A 20,592-nucleotide genomic window follows, 5' to 3' on the forward strand; every position below is an offset into this window, starting at 1 on the left:
ATCCAGAAAATACCATTTGGAAACTGGCTCAGATGTTTTTGTAATGTAATGTAATGAAGTGAGCCTCCTGTTGTTCCTACCTGCTGCAGGTGCTTCATGCCCTCGTCGTCCTCGGTGTCTCCTCCAGATGGAGGGAGGAGAGGAGCAGCAGAGGAAGGGGGCGGGGGAGGCAGAGTGGAGGAGGTGGTGACAGCGCTGGGGCTCAGCTGGGCCTTGGAGCCCCCTGCTGGAGCCACGTCTGACACAAAAACAAGAAGAAGAAACATTAGTAAAACAATGGGGGCTATTTTTGGTATTTCTATTTACGGGATGATGATGTTGGATGTTGGAAGGGGAGTCAAGCCACCTACTGGCTCTCTATCTGATACAGCAGGGACAGCGGGTTCAGTAAACAAGATATTAAATGTCCGGGGATAAACATATTGTGTATCAAACCAAAATATCAACGTGGCTGAATTTCCTCCCACACACTCACTGTCCAGTGACTAAAAGAGCTTGGCTGAATGCAGGAAGCTAAAAGCTGTAAACTTGCAGAGCCAGGCGAGACTAAAAGCTTCAGACCAGAATGTTGTTATCCAAGAAAAAAGTATGAATAGCCAAATGTTTGGGCAGTGCTGGTTTGGAAGTTAACTCTTTAAAAGAATCATCCACAGCGCTGGTCGCCCCATTGCTTCCAAAAAGGATTTAAAGGTCAAGAAAACATTTTCAGCTTGTGTTTATTGCTGAGAGTCTGTCAATATGAGGTTCGTACAGACACCAGCTCCTGCCCATCTTTTATGGACTCTTTTTTTTCTATCAGGCTAAAAAAATAGAAGTTTAACAAGTTTCTTCAATACAAGTGTTTCCATGCCCATGTTTCCTTTTTCAGTTCAATTCGTTTTCAACCATTTTATTTTTGAAGTTTTGAATATGTCACTGTTTCAGCCCCATATTCTCCCCTTTCAACTTTTCCAACTGATCCACTGACAGAAAGTGACAAAAATGTGTACATCTACTGTCAAGTTTGACAAAATATTTTAAGTCATCCATTCGGTATTTTGCATTTTTTTTTTTATTGTTCTCTATATGAATAAAAAATTCCACTCCCCCCCCCCCCCCCCCCAGATGATTTGGTCAGTTTTCAGTATCCTCTTAGTCACTAGTTGAATTACTGTTTCTTGTTTATTTCTGTTTGATCACTCACATCCTACAATTAGATTGAGGGGTCACAAAAGTCTACTTGAACACAAAATGACCTGGAATGAGGTTTACCTTCACTGGGTGTGCTGCTGGCCTTGACAGGGTGGCTGTTGTTCAGCTGAGGGTTGTCCACCGCTGTGCCAGCGTTGCTGGGCCGAGGCTCCGCGAACGGAGGGGCAGAGTGGACTGGAGGAGAGGAGGAGGGTGATGCTGGCTTCGTCTCACCATCCCCTACAGCAGAGCCAGCTTCTTTACTCTCTGTACGGGGAGGACAGGAAAAGAAAAAAAAATCATTCAGTATGATGACGACAGTCATTAGTAATGAATTCCTCCTGGGCCTGTGATCAACTAGGAAATACTCTCAGGACAAAGTGTAATCAAGCTGCTGTTTTGCATGTTTAGGGTGCAAAAAGCTCATATATTGTAGTCCATTTTATCAGTTTTATCAACAGTTTGATTTTACTTTTACAAAGTCAAGTCTGTATCAATAAGGCTAGTATAGAAAAGCCTACATATCCCATTGCACCTGTGCGTGATCAGACTGTAAAGAAATAACAAGAGAGAGAATTCTTTTGAGCTATGGAAAGTTGTGATTAATGATTTCTAATATAATCAAATAAAGAAACGTCTTTACTCACCCTTGTCCTTGTCTCCTTCAGCACTGTTCCTCTCGGTATCAGCGAGGCTCTCCTCCTCTTCCTCCTCTTCTATCCCCTTAAACTCCAACTCCTCCTCTAGGATTGTCTCCTTGCCACTCTTCTGATAGAGGAAGACAAGGAGAAGGAGAGGAAATATGAAACAAATGTTCATGGACATTCACAAGGGCTGACAATAATAGAAATATCACTGACTGAAATATGAAAATATCAGACTTGCACTTTTGTTAGGACAACCTGGCCAAAAGACAAAACAAAAAACACACCTTCATAGGCATGAAAGCTCCAGACGAGTCAAAAGTGCCCATTTCCCCATCCTCCTCATCCGTACACCACTCGGGCAGGCCGTCCCTGTCATCCTCCAGTCCGTCACTGCCTGCACGCCGGCGGCCACCACCGTGACCCTCAGAGTCCCGGAAGTCGAAATCGAACTTCCTTCGACGGCTCTCACCTGGACCACCATGGTCCCGCCAGCCTGCTGAGCGAGGACCACCATCTGACAAAGGAAGAGGTTGCATCAGTGTGGATATTGTCACATGTAATAATCAGAGAAAGCATCATGAAAGTATCAAAAACACACAGTTGCCCAAACAATCATGTGGTTGCGTCTTGGAAATATTTATACCACCTTCTGGGGGTGTTGCTCTGTCATTAACCAGCTTAAATACAGAGTTTCGGATGTGTTTAAATGTGTTAATAGGAAGCAGTCATGTGGTCCTTCATCCTCACTGTTATGTCCTCAAACAGTTCTGTTTCAGTCAAAATCCATCTGCTGTGTGTTGTAAAAATCACTCTACTGCCACTAGATGTCACTATTATCTACTGTTAATGTTAGACCTGCTGCACACAGTCATAACTGAGGTTTAATGGGGCATGCAATGGGAAGTAGTATAAATACCCATCTTCTACACAGGCCATTTTATATCGAAAATATTATCAGCTTTCACCACAAATGGTGTTAAGTAACATACTCTAACTTGACTGAGAACCAAAAGTAACACTTGGGCTGCACCAAGCAATTAGTTGAATAATCTAACATCTAAATTATAAATTACCTTAACTAATTACTAGTTGATTTACCCACAATAATTATCAGAAACTTCTTGGAATAACAATGACAAATAATGATAATAAGTAGCATATCTTACATTTAAACTAACTTCCAAGTCAAACCAAGCAGAGTAAGGCTTTCTTTATGCCAGAATTTGCTGGTCTGAGAAGTTCACAGTACTACAAGTGTCGCATGAGTCTTCCACTGAAACAACTGAGATGCACTAACGCATGTTATTCAATCAACAGATTTCTGCAATTGATGACGTCTAATATACAAATTGTTGTACTAATGTGAATGGTCACATCTGCCTTTTTATGTCTTTAAAGCCAGAGTATTACTGATTACATAAGGAACAAAACAGGCTACCTTACAGGGATCATATACTAGTAGGTGTGCTGCAAGTCTAATATAATCTTGAAGAAAAGGACCTTTGGTCTTATGTGATTTGAAGTTAAGTTCCATACAAAGTGGCCATGTAACCTGCATATGACTCACCCAGTCATCTTAGAGAACAGAAGTTATGGTATGGGCAAACTTAGATACTTAGGTTAGTAAGTAAAAAGCCTGCACGTTAAAATGACTATTGTTCAATGTTAACACACTTTTCTTGATTAGCAAATAGTCTAGAACCAATTTGGAAAATTTTACTTCCAGTTAAGCTGCATTTCTGATGAATCCATGCTTGTTTTGACAGAGCATTTGCACTAAAATTAGCAGCAAACTGAGTGTTAAACCCTTGACAACCACCAGTAAACCAATTCTACACTGCTGCTTAACTAAGCTAATGGCAACAGTCCCTCCACAGTGGTGAATAAAACCAAACTAAGGTTGCACAGACTGCCCACAGAGCACTTTAAAAGGACAATTCTCGCGTGTACAGCTTTAATTTTCAAACCAAACAAGAGTCTGAGGCAGCACTACAATAAATACATAAACGTTTGTATTTATCATACCATCCCTGCGGGGTCCAGTGAGTCTCCAGCTGCTGCCCGGCTCCCCCTCATCCTCGTCCTGCTCCTCCCGGAGGGTGCGCCAGTTATCGCTGTCAGCCCTTGTGTACTCCTTCCTCCCTGGACCCCCGGGACCTGCAGACTCTTCAAAGCCAGGACGCCCAACCTCCCGCCGCAGCGGCTTCTCAAAACGACGCTCACCCCTGAGGAAAAGGAGGGAAATGGAGAGAAGTTCATATCAGTTAAGTGATAAACAGAGGAAAGCAAAGCCAAAACATTCACTAGTTTTTATCCTAGAGAAATATGTACAGCCAAAACTTGCATCTCACCACCACAAATATCCTTTCACAGATTTAAATCAATTTTTTTTAAAAATTGCTGCAAAAGTAAGATAAATTGTCCCACAAGAGCAAAAACCTCTAAAAATACCAGAGCGGATTATTGAGTTTATTACAGTGGATGACAGATTCTCTCAGCAGTGAGGATATATGTCTTTACTACGCCATGGAGCTGTGGTTTATTTGCTGTTTATTTGACTTTCAGGTACTGTGTGCCGAGGTTTTCTCACCGGTCATCCCAGCTCTGGCTGCGGTGTATCTCTCGGACGCTGCGGCCGAAGCCCACCTCCGAATCTTCAATACTTCTTTGGTAGAATCCACCTTCACCACGACCTCGTCCTAATTACAGAGAGAAGGAGTTATTCATATGTAATACAACTGTCATTTTTGAATAATTTAACCAACACTTTTACAACTTAAAAGGGACAGATCAGATTATTCAAAGTGGGGTTGAATGAGATACTTATCAATAATCTGTACGCTACCTACAGTAGCCCCCCCATTATGGAGAAACAGAGATGCAGCATAGAACGTACTGCTGTGGACAGGGTCAACAGTAAAACATATTTTAGCCACCTAAGCAAAAAAATATTATCAGTTTTAGTGTACACTATATTGAGAATATTTTCACCACTTCACCATTGCTGGTGGACAGCCTTTTCTGACGTGAAACCGCTGTTTAAACAAGACAAATACCGGCCTCTCCAGAGCCGCCGGAATCCTTAAGGAAAAAAAGTACTTTTATCACACAGAACATGTGGTTTGCTGGACTACTGCAGCCTCTATCAGTAAGTTGCTTTATGTTATTGTGTGACGTCTGTGTTTTAAAACGTTAGTTCAGATTCACCAAAGTCACACAATAACACAAAAACTAAATGATCAAGGCAGCGGTAGCCCAGCAGCTCCCATTGTCTGTGAGATAAAATTACTGTATTTCCTAAAGGAGTCTGGTTGGTTTGGCTGGTTTAAACTGTTACAGATTTTTTGGGGGTGGACCTTATTTAAATAGATTTTGCTGTTGACCCTGTAGACAGTAGTTCATTACTTAGCTTCCATGCTGGTACTCCTCTGCATGTAGGTAATACATTGTCTAAAGCTAAATCATACAAGCCCACTTCAAATAATCTAAACTATCCCTTTAGCAAAATAGGATGCTGCTATTTCATAAGCTTCTATTGCCTTCAGCCTGCAGACAGCCATACACATAGTACATGCACAGAAATGATGAAACCCACACAGCATCATTCTTCTAAGCCGTTTCCTTGGCTGTCCTGAACCGGACGGCTCGTGTTTACATTGGCCATTCATATGCACAGAGTGCGGTGTGTGTAAAAGGTGAGTTCATAAGCCTTAGTGGTTTTAGACAGGTGTGGCTGGACAAAAGCAGGGCTATTTAGACAGGCCAAGAGGAAGTGTGCTGCATCAAGATGGTGGAAGAAAAAGGGGAAATAAACACTTCAGTGGCTGGCTTGAATAAACTGCTTTACTTATGCTGGATATCAGCCATTGTATCCTCGGCCAAGAGTTTTGGGCAGCGTTTCTGTTGCTGTTGGACTCATGTTAGCTTTAGCACAAGTGCTTGTGGATTTATCATGAGTGCACTTAGTCTGAATCAACGCTGTACTTTATTTGGTACTGATTTTTCCCTTCTAAAGGGTGTCTGCGAGTTATTTTTTCTGCCTTTAGTCTTTTACCTCGACCACCTCGTGTGGCCCCACGTCCGCGGACCACTCCAGCTGGGGCGGCCCCACCCACCCCTTTTCCCATGAGCCTCAGCACCGCCACACTGTTCACAGACATGGAGAAGTTCCTCTGCGGAGAGAGAGAGAGAATGGAAAGAGCAAAAGGGAGGAATGTGAGGAATGTGAGCTCACAGCCACATTTGTCAACCAACAGAACAGTCCGCTTTGGTCGTGTCACGTTATCGAGATATCACATGACAAGCTCAAACTGTTGAACATTTGCAGGTATCAGTGCAATTTGTGAGCGTGTGTGTCGGTGGCAGACCTGCTCCTCCTCAGTGAGAGGCACCAGTGCCAGTGGCTGCATGGGCTCATCTTGCAGAATAGCAGCAAACTCCTTATCCTGCATGTCCTCTGGGACCTGAAACAACACCAACAGACACTTGACAGTCAAAACTATTCTTCAAAAAACAACTGACCTACAAACAGGTTGTTGTTTTTGAGGACAGGAAAGTAAAAGGAAGACTGAAAGCAATGTGCATGCTGGTGTGATCACTTTTAGCACCCAAGACTTCCTTAACATTGTTTCACATTCAAGATCATTGTTGTCATTCTGTGATTCACACAGTCCCAGGAGAGTCTTTAAGGAGGTCTCCCACAAACCTTGTTGTCTTTGATATAAAGTGCTAACATCTCCTCTCGGCCGTAGCGGTACTCGGCCAGCTTGTACTTTGGCATGGCGGGGGAAGGAGGGGGGGACGTCACACTCCCCCCACTGGACAGTGCACGGAGCCTGTGTGAGGAAGAGCACAGGAATCATTAAGAATAGGATAATGCAAATACTTAACATCACCATCTCTCATATGAATCTCAAACAGACATAACATGTTGTAGTGTACGATTTGAAAGGTAGGACTTGATGATACTCAAACTAATTAGTGATCTGTGTGATTAGTCGACTATACAAGTACAAGTTTCCACCCTCGCTAGTCTGCACCAGGAACACTAGTTGGTTAAACTATTTATCAATATTTTATTCATGTATAATGCCAGTTAACTGTTGCCTCTAAGCTGTTATGCAGCTGCCAGCCTCTAGCAGGTGCTGCAGCAGACAGGACGAATGTCCCAATGGCCTGGATGTTATGGGACAGATGACAGCTCAAAACCAGCACGGTTGGTCAGTATTTTGATGTAGAAAATGAAAATAAGGTAGAATGTGGGCTGTGTTAGATTAAACTGGTATATAACCACTTGACTGGAGATATGAGTAACCACATTCAGCATGGACATTAAAGGGATACTTCACCCAAAAATGAAAATTCAGTCATTGTCTACTTAGCCTCATGCTGATTGAGGGTCTGGGTTGTTTTATTAGTCTGCAAAACACTGTTGGGGTTTCACAGGAAAACAGACTAGCATAATCTCACAAACAATGGAAGTTAATAGTGACCGGTTTTCAAATATAAAAAAAAAAGACATAAAACGCCTCTATACTGCTCATCTGGTGTAATCCAAGTCTCCTCAAGTCCTGACATGCTGTTTGCACACTGTCACACCATGTACACCCACTTCAGTGTGCATGTGAACGTGGCTCTAACCTAAGGATCTACAGTGAAGATTCAGGCTAAAATCATGGTGCAAATAACAGTTTTAAGTCACCTTGGCAAGTTGGGGCTTTAGGAAACTTGTATTACATTTGAAAACTTGTCACCATTCACTTCCACTGTTTGGGAGACTCTGCAACACTGTTTTGCTGTGAAACGGCAGCAGTGTTTTGGGGCCTGAAAAACTAAACCCGACCTTCAATCAGCATGAGGCTGAGTACATAATGACTGAATTTTCATTTTTGGGTGAACTATCCTTTTAACCTGCAAGCAGAGCAGGCTGCTGCACTGCTAGCATTAGCCATAATGTGCAGGCAGCTAACTTAAGATCCGGGTAAGTTATGTCGTTTCCCTAAAGATACTGTGATCCTTGTCAGTCTGAAAGGGTGAAGCATTTAATAAGTTGCTGTTATGTTTTTAAGGATAACGTGCCATGTTCATAATGCACAGCTTGAAGTGGCCAACATTTCAGCAGCATATTTTAACATGATTTGGTCAATAAAGAATGTGCTTCAAATGACTCCTAATGCATGCAGTTTTGTTTTTCTTCAGACTAGTCAACTAGTTTGCATTTAGTTGACAGGGAAATTAATCACCAGTAAAATAACCCTAAAGGTGATACTAGTACAAATAGAGTACTTCATTTGATATCTATTATGTGTATAGAAGCATTCCTGAAATAATTGCTGTGCATTTCATATGGTTTTATTTTTGATTACGCTATTATTTTATGACCTGTGCAGATATATTGATGATATTGCCCAAGTGTACCACAGACTATGGGTTGTAACTGCAGCAGTAGTGAACAATCACACGTCGGATTAAAACGAAAAACACTTTTGGCAATGGGCTGCAAGCAAAAAAATAGAAAGAGTAATTTTTTTTAATAAAATTCTCTAAAAGGAGTCAAGTACAGATACCCAGCACTGACTTAAAGAGTATCAAATACACAAGAAAAACACTTATAAATAGCATGGTGTCAATTCCTGTTGGCACAGAAAACAAAAAAAATGAGCTATTGTGCAACCACAATACAATTCCTTTTCATCTGAATTCGAGAAAAATATCTAATAGCATCCATCTCGCAGCAGAGAAAAAGGAATCTACTAAATGTTCTGTAACAAATCATCCATCCTCCTACGCAGGTCCCCCTGAATACACTTGGCTCGACACAGATGATATATTAGCTTTCCAATCTCAAGATTTCATTTTAAAAAGCTATTACTAGCAGGCCAGATTCCAAGGCCTGCTGTTTAACAATGCCTCCATTCACATGCCTCTACAAAGTGTGTCATTGACTCACAGCCCCACATCAAAACCATATGCAACTCTGAGAGGTGTAGGGGGTGGGTGTGGGGTGCACAAGGTAAAAGAAAGAATCATGAAAGGCCAGTTGGTAGCATGTGGCATATCAAAGAGGGTAAAAATAAGTGGAGCAGTGGCTCATATGCATAACAAGAGGAGAGCTCAGGAAACATGCCAGTGGGTGGGGTGCTAAGAAATGTTTTTGCATAATTACATCCACTTCACTTGTATTTACTTTAGCAAAATGTAGCTTCCCTCCCTAACAGGACCAAGCATTAAATCTTCCAATCTATACATTCATAATCCTGTGTGAGAGTCTTAAAGAGCAAAGGTGGGCTAAGAATTTGTTACATAAATCTAAATGCCAGGCAGAAGGCTTTTACTTTGAATTCTCCCACAATGACTAACAGCATATTTGCCGACTCTTCTGCCAACAAAACCTCAAATGGTCTAAATAATTTGTGATGCTAACGGGTATTAAAAGACTTGTAAACATGCTGGCCAGACAGCTGTATGTGGTGAGCGCATGAACTGGCCTGCTGCATAGCAATATTAAAAAAGGGCTACGAGGATGAAAGCAGGCTAGAAGGGCCACTGAGAGGAAAGCAGCTGCATATGTGTAAAGAGAGAAATATTCTGCGAGGCTGGCGCCGCACCAAGAATGCACACAGCAGTCACAGGCCGTTAGAGATGGAGTGCTACCAAACTGAAGACTACGCCCCCCCATTAATCGTTACACAAACATACACTGAAGAAGAGGAGGAGGAGAAACAGCAGGCACACAAAGATGGACAGGACACCACTGTGACAATACCTACATTCTAACTTCAGGTAAACACTGTTTTGCTGAAGTTAATGATTACAAGAGAAAACAGTCTTTGAACGCACAACCTGGAAACACTGAAATGTATATACAAACCCACTGAACCCATGTGGATAGTTACAGTGATTTACTACTACACATTCCTTCCCCTCTAGACTGCAGGATCTAAAGACAATGATGGCTGGTCTCTTAGTCCAGAGCAAAATATGCAACTAACAACTATTTTCATTATCGATTAATCAATCTGCTGACAATGTTCTTGGTCAATGACTATCATACTGTAAAGGACTCGCAAAATTACTCACCATGTCATCAAAATAGTTATAGTCCTCTCTCAAATGACTAATTAAATGACTAATAGCTTCAGCTCTGATCTTCACAAGCGAGGGACATTTTTCCATGAAATTTATTACGGATATCCTGGCTTCACCATTTGGTCCATGACAAGATATCTAAAAATATGTGGCCAAGATTTCCATGATATCACCTCCATGGTGCACATTACAGCTTCCAGAGGATTAATCCCAGTTTTTTTCATTAACCCCCTGGTTTAATAACACGTCCATAACGGGTGCGACAGTGAGTGAATTTTCCCCCGGTTAATGAACTTGTAAAAACACCAGTGTTACTGACCATAATGCAAATATTACAAGTGAAGATATGAGTGATGATGCTCAATATCTGTAACATTGGTGTGCATACTTTGATCTTTAACGTCAGATATTTAGATCATCCCGTCACTTTGAAGAGAACAAATGCTTAAAAAGTCAGTTCATTATTAAATTTCCAGTTGTCTCCACTATCAAACATCTCCCAACACTGACCCCAACAACTGTCGCTGACATCCACAGAGAAGACGTAAAGTAACTCTAATACAGCTGCAACAATTAACCGATTATCAACTTAATTGCCTAATCTGATAAATGATGAATCGATTTAAGTAATTTTATAATACTAAATTCTCTGATTCCTGTTTCTTAAGTGTGAATAGTTTCTTTTTTCTTTACTCCTTTATGACAGTAAACTGAATATATTTGGGTTGTAAGCAAAATAAGACATTTGATGATGTCATCTTGAGCTTTGGAAAACACTAATCAACAATTTTTCACCATTTCCTGACATTTTATAGACCAAAGAATGAATCAGTAAATTAAAAAAATAGTCAACAGATTAACCGACAATGAAAATAATTGATAGCTGCAGGCCTACACTCCAATGTTGAATATGGTTGTAATGTTAGCTTCTTGTCAAGGCTAGCTTGATTTAACCAAGTCAGTCTTTGTTTTGACAGATAAGCACCAGCTAACAGCTCCATAATGTGTTTAACAACAGAATGATCAGTTTTATAACTGTGTACACCCTATGACTGTTGGACGATGCTGGGGCTCCGTTTAATCGCCCTTCCAGCAGATTTCGGTCTGGACAACCAAATCCAGTAAAGAACACATCATATGCATAAAATCTGAATTATGCAATCAGAAGTCAATCAATCAGTGAAAAAAATTTAAATAAAAACACTGCTATCTAGAGCTCAGGGGTTTAAACACAACAGAAAATGAACCACTGCCATGAATCTTTGCAAGTATCATGATACAGTGTTTTTGTAGACTAATGCACTATCACAAAAAATAACATTGTGATACTCAAGTGTATTGATATTTTCTTACACTCAAACAAGCAAATGTGTATCAGACTGTGATTAGGCTACATAATTACACGTGAAATCTGACTCGCATGGAGCAGACAAAAGTCAATTTTTAAGCATCTAAAGTTCCATGACTGAGTAAAATGTTTGCAGAAGTAGAAGTAGGGGTGATATGGTCAAAACCTCCATAACAGGTAAGTAAAGTAGACCTCAAATGGAGACAAATCATAAAATACATTGCTAGAGCTGCAACAATTAATCCATTACTGATCACTAACTGGGGCGCCCCTGTACCTCAGCTGGTAGAGCATGCACCCCATGTACTGAGACTGTCAGTACTCTGCAGCGGCCACAGGTTCGATTCCAACCTGTGGCCTTTTGCTGCATGTCATGCCCTCTCTTTCTACCCTCTTTCCTGTCTACTCTTCAACTCTCCCTATCCAAAATAATCACACAACAAACAAACAAACAAAAAAAAAAAACACCAACTTTGATCAATTAATCACATTTGAGTCGTACTTTCATTTTTAAAAAAAATACCAAATTCTCTAATTTCTGCTTTTCAAATGAAAATATTTTCTGTTTTTTAACTCGTCTGTGACATTAAACTAAATATCTTAGGGTCTTGGACAAAACCATGTACTTCCAGACATCACCTTAGGCTTTGGGAAACAGTGATCAACATTTTATAGACCAAACAACTAAGACATTAATGAAGAAAAAATCATCAGATTGATCAAGTATGAAAAAAAAAGTTGGTTGCAGACCTACATGTTTGATTTATTTAAAGTTTTGATTTTGTTCATGGTCTTTATGTATTCAATGGTACTTTAAAAAAGTGCTGATATAATGTAAAGAAATCAGATTAGTTACCATTCTGGGCCGAAGTTAAGAGTCTCAGCAGTCATATTCCTCACGTCCACACAGAACTGAGTATCTGAGGGGAGAAAAAAAACACTCTTTTTCTGAAACAGAAAAACTTACAGAAAATGTGTGAGCAAAGAAATAAACATGCCACAAGCTGCCTTACCCTGTCCAGATGAGCGGAGCAGGCTGGACTGGGCTGGACCAGGCTAGAGCTGGCTTGCTTTAGTTAGGCTTAGGTGACTAAAAGGCTGAGTGGTGCTTAAGCTGTGGTCACAGAGCTCCCCAAACACACAGACACAAAGAGAATAGCTGCCAGTTTCAGGTGCTTGAGGAATATCAGGTTATCAGGTCCTAACTAGATAAAGGAAGGGGATTCGACGATAGTTTGGAGAATGGAAGCTCCTGCTACTCACAGCCAAAAAAGGTTGTTAAACATAAAAAAAGAAACAAAAAGAACCTCAGAAATTAACAATGGAACAAAATAAAACACTCTTTGCTAGTAATAATGTTTTCTTTTTGTTTTTTTTTACAGCAGTTATATCTCACATTAAAGTTAAAAATCTGAACTGATTCATCAAAAAAGGTAACGCAGGAACGAAATAACAGCCAAAACAATGAAACAGGCTGCTGGAACAGCTGCCAAGAGCAGACGCGACTCGCACTCCTCTTCTCCTTTCTCTCTCTCCCCCTCCGTGCCTTTTCTCTCGCTCCAACTGAAATGTGGATTGACGGAGACCCTCCAGGTAACTCCTTTATTTCCTGTCCTCCTCCCTTTGCACCACTGGAAATAAAGCAGAGATTGAGAGGGGGGTGGATCAGAGAAATCAAATGATTCAAAGAGAGATGGAAAAAATTGTGTACACTTAATAAATTAGCTGCCGGTGAGACGCATTTTCACAGCTTGGCAGTCCGCCTATATTGTGAGAGGAAACGAAGTGTAATTTGATTTTCCGTTGTGTAGCCATGACACACTATTTTCGCGGCCTGCTTTGGACTATCTGAGAGGTACCGGCCCAATTCGATCAATCCGTCACAGAAGACCGGGCAGGGAGAAAAACACAGAGGTATTCCACCACGAATAAATGAAAACAGCAAACTATTTGTAGTCTAGTGCTCAATCACGGCCCAGTGTTGCTGCTGCTCAGAGATTTTCCATCTAGAAATCTAGACAGTCTATTTCAGTGATGTTGTGAACCAGCTGCTTCTGAAACCATGCAGCTGGCTGGGGATAGCTCCTCAAAATGTCATGGCAACCAAACCAAAATCCAGGCAGCTAAATTTCAACGGTTAACGTTCATACAGAGTTAGGATGTCTCTAGGATATGAGCCAAGGGCTAGCATCTTTATATTTAAAGCACTTCTTTCCTCTTATCTTAGTGATGCAGGAGTAAGCCACCTCACTTTAAGTAAAGTGACAGACATACAACTAGTGCTAGCAGAAACAAAGTTGCCTGCCTGTCTGTTACACTTAACCACAAGTGACTTTTTTTTAACCACAAAAGATAACATCAAAAACACACTGATGTAAATAATCCCCCTGCTTCTTTTTAATTGGCTAACCTACTTCTCATTGTAACTCTGGTTGGGAAAATGTAACACAAGCTTGTTTCATCTAATTTCAAGGAGAATCAGTCCCCATAGCAGCCATTAAGAATAACTATACAGAAATAGCAGATCTTCACATAGATGGTCTTGTTTGTTTACATAGGTCATAATAAGACTTCAGCCATAAAATGAGACTGTTTCATACCCAGTTAAAAACTCCTTATAGTAGCTTTAATCAAGACCTAATTTTCCGTTTTTTCTTTTTTTTTAAATCATTTTTTGTTTTCACATTGTATTTCCACAGATCACTGCTTTTTAAATGCACAACTACCATAGCAACACTATGTGAACTAGCTGGAATTCAAGATGTGATTTAACACATATCCTAAACACTGTGTGGGTGGGCAATATGCCATCATATTCAATGACAGTGATTATGTTTCCAATGCACCATCTAGCATTATCTTATGCTGTTGTACAGAGTTCTGGTATGCTTTTGTGTTTCAGTTTTTGGTATTATTTTTACAATCTACTGCAGATTTCTAGGCTTTGCCAGCTAATCCAAAGGACAACAAAAAGAAGTACAAAGGTACCCAATTTAGATGAGGATTGCCTTTTATGAAACAAGGCATTGGTAGGGCTAGGTCTTCTGCACATGAAATTACTTTATGAACAACATCATAAATCATCATCTGCCACTTGAGCTACAACGATTAATCGACTATTTATTGATAATTAAATTAACTGGTGATCAATTCATCCTTTTGTGTCATTTTTGAGTAAAAAAAAAAACATCCAAACTGTCACGATTTCAGCTTCTTGTCTGTGAATATTTTCTAATTTCTTTACTCCTCTTATGATAGGCTGACCAAACCCAGCATTGGTCACTCTAAAACCAAATATATGTTCACATTAATTTAAACGTAAGTGTCTTTGTCGTTTGGATCCATGTTGAGACCTTTCCACCGTGAGTCTTAGCCATCAGCATACAGAAAAAGCCTTTTAGGGCTGTAGTTTTTGAATGATAACAAAATATCAATTGTTTTATCTGCATTAAAATGTATACCAATTGCTCTAAAATTCGTACATACAGTATATTTGAAAATATGGACAGAAATCCCCAGGAACAGGTTTCAGTTTCTCAGACAGACTACTTGAAAGAAACTTAATGAAACCCTAGAGGAACAGAGGCTAGTAAATCAAGGGGGGCAGGACTTTGGGGTATTGTTAAGTACCAGGGCTTAAAAGCAATAAATAATACATAAATATTGTGTTTGTGATACAAGTCATGATTTTAGTGGGAATGGATTTTTTTCACTGGAAAAATAAAAACGGGATTTTATGATTTTTGCTAGGGTCTCTACTAAACAAGTTCCCTTAAGTGAGGACAATATGATTTGCAGGCCAGGGAAAAAGCTGCTCTGAGATTTGGATATTCCACTGTATTGCAATTTCAATAATAGTTGGATTAATTGTTCAGCTCAAGTAATTACTGCGTTGGCACCCCTGTTGGCACATAGTGATTTGTGCATTGTCTGAATTTAAATTGATACACATAATACATGCCATTTCAATTTTAAGAAATGCAAATATGAACAACTAACTAATTTCATCCAGGTGTTTCTACTTGTGAATTATGTAATTTTCCAACCTACAAGTCCGTTTCACCTCCCTGCAGCTGCATAGTTTAAAACTCTAGTTTAAACTAGTTTAATTTTATGTACCTGATGTTTGAAGTTTGTGGTGGGAACAAGCTTTCCAATGACTTTAAAAGAAGAGGAATTTAACTCCTGTGTGCACTAAATCATTAGTCAAAAGAGCGCTGACTGGATTAACAACAAATATGTAAGTCTGACTGACTCACATGTAACACAATGTGGCTTGCTTAAAAATAGCATCAAATGTCAACACTGTCAAAATGCCAGAAAATACTGAGACACTATTTGCTCACATCACAGGGCTAGTAGGAAGTGACATATTAACTGTAATACCCAATTTTATTTTATACTTTTGTTAGCATTGCCCTCACGTCCCTGTTTAGTTAATTGCGAAGTCATTTCATGTGTTATGAGAAGTGGAAAATCAAAGTTTAGATGCAGGTATGGCACTCACTGGCATCATGCTATAACAGCATTTTGCCGTTTCACGAGATACACTGAATAAAGTTAAAATCCAATATAAACTAACAAAAAATATTTTTGCAATTGGTTGTGAATGAAGATGACAGTCTTTTGTGCTGTGCATATAAACTTGATCAACTTCTTAAGCCTCATTGATATTGGTCAACCCTAAAAATTTACAGGAAATTCAGTACATGATTGCAGTACTTAAACAGTTTAATTCAGGCCTATTCAGCTGGTGGCCCATGGGCCGAATCAGGGCTTTTAACAACCACAATCCGGCCCTGTGATCATTCAGTTCATAAATACGAAAAATGTATCATTGTGATTTTATTTAAATGACCCGCTATCATTCTAAGTTTATGGGTTTTTACATTTTTTAAGACAAGATCATTTTTATTAGTAAGCCAAATTATCCCATTCATTGATTATATCAGTTGTTAAGCACTGGTAGCACAAACTACTCCTGACTGCAAAGTTGCATTCTTTTCCCAATTGTAAAACCTCATAATGTGGAGGGAAAAATGTGTATTGTTTAACACACTTAAAAAAAACTTTTTCAAATCTGGCCCTGCTAAATAAGAAATGAAATAGGCCTGGCCTACTGCTCTGAATAGCTACAAGGACATCACTAAACATATCCATATAAATACAGAACTCTATGCATGTTCAAGAGAACAGACAATTGGTAAATTGAATGCTGACAGATCCAATTCACATCCGACTGCAGTGTGGGTATAAATCATACTTTTTTAGTTTGGGTTCATCTGCCACAGATTAGGTCGACTGTGTGTGTGTGTGTTTGAGTACTTAGGGCTTAACAACCTCTATAGTAACTTACGTGACAAAACACAATTGTCACGATTATAAATTTGGGAAAAAAAAGTCTCCCGTTGAAAAATGGAGCATACCATTTTTAGCAGACTACTGGCTGCCACAACAGTTTGATCACCTGCTTTATTGATGAGAGCATCTCATAAATGTCTATGTATCATTTGATATAACTATTATTACTTATATTCATACTTAAAATAATGTTTTGTAATTAAGTGAACATTGTGATTTCAAACATGTACACTTTGCAGTTATTTGTCTGCTCCAAGGCAGCAAAATAAGAATACATTTAACATTTTTGATTCATTTATGGCATTCTAGGTTAAAAAATGGCATAAATTACAAAGAGATCAGTCAATACCTATTAGTTAAGAGAATTTTAATAATGAAAGAACACAATCCAGCCGAAAACTCGGATAATCGATCACATTTAGCTTCAACCATAACATCTTTACCCCGCTAGCAATTCCCCTCGGTGTCAAAATATTGACATCTCTCTCATGTATTAGCTAATATTACTAACTTTGCACTGAGAAAACTCAAGCAAGGTCACATTGGCATAACAATGCTTGCAGACTATTAAATCTCTGCTGCATTTGAATATTTGCAAACATTATGCATTTCAAAACGTGGCGGGACGACGACTACAAGCTGCGCGGATGCAGACTACTAAGCCGTGCTAAAGCTACCATTCAGCATACATAATTTGTAACTTTAACAAACTGAGCAAAGCTGAATTGTTTGGTAGTAAAGATGGCTAACGTATAGACAACATAGCTCGAGTTGACATTAGCTTCCGTCAGTGGTTGCGAGCTACATTAGCGTATACATTGTTCGTATTTCAAGCTAATTACAGCGGATGGATCTGTAGGAAAATGGCGATAAATCAAATCTATACAACATAATTTGCTCTACAGTATTATATTTCTGTTGCATAACAGACATGGGTTAGCTAGCTTGCTACCTAACCTAGCACAAGGTATGCGTTGATCGTAAAGGCCTTCGCTTGTAGGTTCAAATGACACCAGATATGATGGCGGAGGGGGCGGAGTGTTGAGCTTAGACTCCCCGGCCTGCTCCGCCAATGTGCGGACGACCACCTCCACTCCGCTGTCGGTGCTTAGCTAGCGCTAAAGCGATGTAAACAAAACGCACACAATGACAGAAACAACAGAGTTTAACACGTAAATGAAGTTAGTGAGGACGCCCTTCTCCCAACAGATAAATCCAAACCATTCGAGCTGCATGAGATGAGGTTAGCTTGTTAGCTCGTGTTAGCCAGCTAGCTGAAAGACAAGCTGCAAAGAGGAACCATGGCTTACCTTCACTGTTTATAGCTACCAGACTGCTTGTCTGCACGGCGTGTCTACAGCCAATATATCGTATGCATTGGTCTCTTTAAACACTGTAAACGTATTCATTCGACAGAATCGTACTTTCAGAAAGTCGCGCTCTGTATTTTATTTATTATTTTTCCCTCTCCTCCAACGGTCGCAGCTGCGTATCAGTATGTGTCTGCTGGCTCCTAGTCGCTGCTCTTCTTGTTGTTTGTGTTTCGGAAACATGGCCGTCCGTGTGATACCACGTGACTGGACATTGACAAGCGGCTAACCAATGTTGTAGCAGGGCAAACACACCCCTATTTACTAGCCTGGACACTGGTGTGTATCGCACTTTGCAACGGCACGCTCAAATGCAGAGCGTGTTTAGCTGGATGGGTCTAATGAGCCGAGGTCGACTTTAGCATGAGATTGAATAAGATGAAGAAAACGTACATCAAAAGCAAGCAGCCAGCTCAGATTCAGCTACGCGCAGTCATAGAATAACGAAATTCACGTCTGACAAAACGGTTTCACCAACTTTGCAGTCTATGGCATCATGCTTGAAATGTATAATGGGATATTTTCTGTAATTAGCAATCAATACCCTTGAAAGTGAACTGAATGACTAGCAGGGCATGTTGAGCGGTAATGTCGAACTGCGCATGTGCAATACGTTTGCGTGGACTGCAGTGTTGGGTTTTTGCCAGCAGAGGACGTTGTTGGGTAACTGGCACTACAGTATTAATGGACGTCTACATAGTCTGTTCCTTTGAAATGGGTCCATTATATCATATATTAGATGCTGAGTAAAAATATAAAAGCTCCTAGACACAAAGAAACAACACCAACAACATTCATTATAATCTAAGATCATTTCTAATAAAAGTTTAGCAAAATTAGGTTTAAAATGAGTACATCTAAATTTAGAACCAAGCTGAGATCTGTTGCACAGTTAAGAACTGTTTCATAAATCCAAATTTAGGGACGTAAACCTAAATTAGTGTTGTATCAATGTGGAGATGGCTGCTTACCCAAATTACAATGAATCAGTAAATAAATACATAAAATAGGTGACTGCTGTCAGGCCCTAAAAGAAGGGAGAAACCGATAACTTTCGTTTGCCTGTGTTCCTTAACTAAACATTACATTGTTTGTTGGTTATCTAAAAAGTTAATAAAACAATACTCAATGTTTCTAGCTGGCTAAAACAAGCAAAAAAAAAAAAAAAGGTTACATTGTTTCCTGACTAAAAGTTTTGAAAATGTTATATTGTTTTCTAGCTAGCTTAAAAAGAAAAGAAAAAAAACAACTTTATATTGTTTGCTGGCTGGATAAAAAGTTGGTTAGCCTAGTTACACTATTCATGATGGCTCTGCAGGGAATTATTTTGCTCAGTCATCTCAAAAAGGCAGCCATTTTCAAAATTAAACCTCCTCAAGTGTAAGTTTAAAGTTACTACTAAATCACATTTTAAATAGGAGTGTAATGTGTTGGTGCAACAGGATAAAAAAAAAACCTCAACTGAGGTTTAAAGAGAAATTGAAATTCTTTCTTAATTTTAAGCTTTTTTTTAAAGTTTACTACAACATTAATTAAAGTTAAATTAATTCAGATTTGAAAATTAATTATCGGTGCTTATATAAAAGTAGTCATTAAATTAAGAACAAAAGCCACAATAAAATCTTGAGGATAAATAAGTAAAATGATTGTTATGAAGATGTGATTGTAATATAGTTTTGTCCAGTGAACAACACGAACTTGGTTTTATCTGCATAAAGAATGGTTATTGAGAGCTTCATTTGGAAGTTTTAAATCTGGAATTTATAAAATGAAATTTAATACTGAAATTGTTACAACCTTAATAGTTTTTATGCTGAATAGTACACATACATGTTTTAACCCATATGTTAGCTGAACATGAGAAACCTCACTAGAGGAAATGAACATCACAAACATCATAAGGATGACGCAAACAAATATAACTGTAGCATGACATTTAAATAGATATTTAAATGAGATGGTTTTAATTGAAATGACTAAGTAAATAAGCAAAAATGGAAGGCAGGGATAATACAATTTAATTAGAAACTGTGCATCATTATTGTGAGTATAGCAGCATCAGATTATAAATAATTACTAATCTTTATAAGCTCCAGGTTCTCTGTGTATCAACTGGTTAATTGTATTAGCTGCAATACAACTCAAATGATAACAGCCTCAGTAGAGGTCCTGAATTATTACCTAATGTACTCTTGAGGGTCCTATGTAAAAGTTTGGCTTTAGACCTTTAATATTTTCATTTATATTGTACCTAGATGGTTCATTATAGAAAAATAAATTGGGTTTTAATTAATTTACCTCAAACTAAATGGGATACAACATACACAATGTGCAGACAGCAGATAAATGGAGGGTCAGTATGGCCTCACCAGCTCATTTTTACCTCATGGCCAGGAACAAATAAATTAATCCATATTCTGTCTGTCTGTCTGTCTATATTTAATGAGCTGTATTGAATTGTATAATATAGTAGTCCTATTGTTTGAAAAAGAAAGTACTTATAATATAATATAATATAATATAATATAATATAATATAATATATAACTAACATGACTATCAATATCAGTATTGATATTGCTAAAAGATAATCATTAGTAGTAATACAT

The 20,592-nt window shown here is 39.0% G+C and overlaps 1 protein-coding gene across 6 annotated transcripts in view; it reads right to left on the reverse strand.

The window, feature by feature from the left end:
• The window catches only part of gigyf1a (GRB10 interacting GYF protein 1a), a 33,468-nt gene extending 15,277 nt beyond the window's left edge, over window positions 1–18,191 (reverse strand). For 4 of the 6 annotated variants that reach the window (XM_084711619.1, XM_084711618.1, XM_084711615.1 and 1 more), the window contains exons 1-12: window positions 17,925–18,190; window positions 12,267–12,884; window positions 12,110–12,173; window positions 6,523–6,652; window positions 6,185–6,280; window positions 5,872–5,989; window positions 4,408–4,516; window positions 3,843–4,042; window positions 2,102–2,331; window positions 1,818–1,938; window positions 1,252–1,437; window positions 81–238 (exon numbers count right to left, since the gene is read on the reverse strand). In XM_084711619.1, the coding sequence (XP_084567745.1) occupies window positions 81–238; window positions 1,252–1,437; window positions 1,818–1,938; window positions 2,102–2,331; window positions 3,843–4,042; window positions 4,408–4,516; window positions 5,872–5,989; window positions 6,185–6,280; window positions 6,523–6,652; window positions 12,110–12,144 (1,383 nt within the window). In that variant the 5' untranslated portion in view covers window positions 12,145–12,173; window positions 12,267–12,884; window positions 17,925–18,190. Of the gene's footprint in view, window positions 1–80; window positions 239–1,251; window positions 1,438–1,817; window positions 1,939–2,101; window positions 2,332–3,842; window positions 4,043–4,407; window positions 4,517–5,871; window positions 5,990–6,184; window positions 6,281–6,522; window positions 6,653–12,109; window positions 12,174–12,266; window positions 12,885–17,924 lie in introns of all 6 variants that reach the window. The other 2 variants (XM_084711616.1, XM_084711614.1) reach the window with 2 other exon arrangements.
• Between the last annotated feature and the right edge of the window lie 2,401 nt (window positions 18,192–20,592).

The sequence above is a fragment of the Lutjanus erythropterus genome, chromosome 23 (assembly GCF_056507025.1).
Source record: "Lutjanus erythropterus isolate fLutEry1 chromosome 23, fLutEry1.hap2, whole genome shotgun sequence".
NCBI classification, from domain to species: Eukaryota; Metazoa; Chordata; class Actinopteri; order Lutjaniformes; family Lutjanidae; genus Lutjanus; species Lutjanus erythropterus.